Here is a 745-nt window from a genome sequence, read left to right on the forward strand (position 1 = left end):
AGAGTTCCTTGATGAAGGTCCGGACGGTGGGAACGTGTTTTTTCCGCACTACGACCGCTACACGTGTTCCATAATGTCCGTGGGCCTGTAGAGAGAGGTTGGCTTCCTGCTTCCTGCGCGCGTGCGAGTCTGTGTGTGCTGAATGTGTTCGGTTTCCCTGTATGTAGGTCCGTTTGCGTGTACCTGGGCGCGTCAGCACATTAGTAGTGGTGGTGTGATGGCTTACGCACCTCAGCGATCCATTGAGCTATACTGGAGAGTATCGTGAGACACTCACAGAGTCTCTCATACCAGGTTGGTCAATGGTTAGAGGTCTGACGAACACAGTCTCCTGGCCCTCCAGGTTGGGGGATGGAACATGTGGCGACTTGTTCCATAGAAATGGTAATGCATTTGCATTTCCCGCCAAACACCGCTGCCTGGCGGTTAGGCTTTTGAGCCAAAGGCTTTGGTTGAGGACCCTAATCGTCCTCCTGTCTAGGTGTGGGCGCCCTGGTAGTATCCCAGCCCACGTACAACCATGAATTGCACATAAACAAATAAACTCATGCCACATCGGCCGTCGCGTGGTGCCATCAGCCGGGTCGCCTTACTTGCTGCATACAGCAGGGCGAGTAAGCGAAAACAGGCTACTGCTTCTCCTTCACGTACCTTGACACCTCATTCGGTACATATAGCAGGGCGGGTTAGGAAAACAGGCTGCTGCTGACGCCTTCCTTCTTTCTCCTTCACATACTTTTTCTAC

The 745-nt window shown here is 52.9% G+C and overlaps 1 protein-coding gene across 1 annotated transcript in view; it reads right to left on the reverse strand.

The window, feature by feature from the left end:
• Positions 1 to 247: 247 nt before the first annotated feature.
• T265_07934 (hypothetical protein) overlaps positions 248 to 745 on the reverse strand; it is a gene marked incomplete at both ends in the record, with an annotated part of 5,666 nt that continues 5,168 nt past the window's right edge. Inside the window, one exon of the mRNA XM_009173599.1 lies at positions 248 to 588. Within this exon, the coding sequence (XP_009171863.1) occupies positions 248 to 588 (341 nt within the window). The remainder of the gene's footprint in view (positions 589 to 745) is intronic.

The sequence above is a fragment of the Opisthorchis viverrini genome, assembly GCF_000715545.1.
Source record: "Opisthorchis viverrini unplaced genomic scaffold opera_v5_194, whole genome shotgun sequence".
In the NCBI taxonomy this organism is placed as follows: domain Eukaryota; kingdom Metazoa; phylum Platyhelminthes; class Trematoda; order Opisthorchiida; family Opisthorchiidae; genus Opisthorchis; species Opisthorchis viverrini.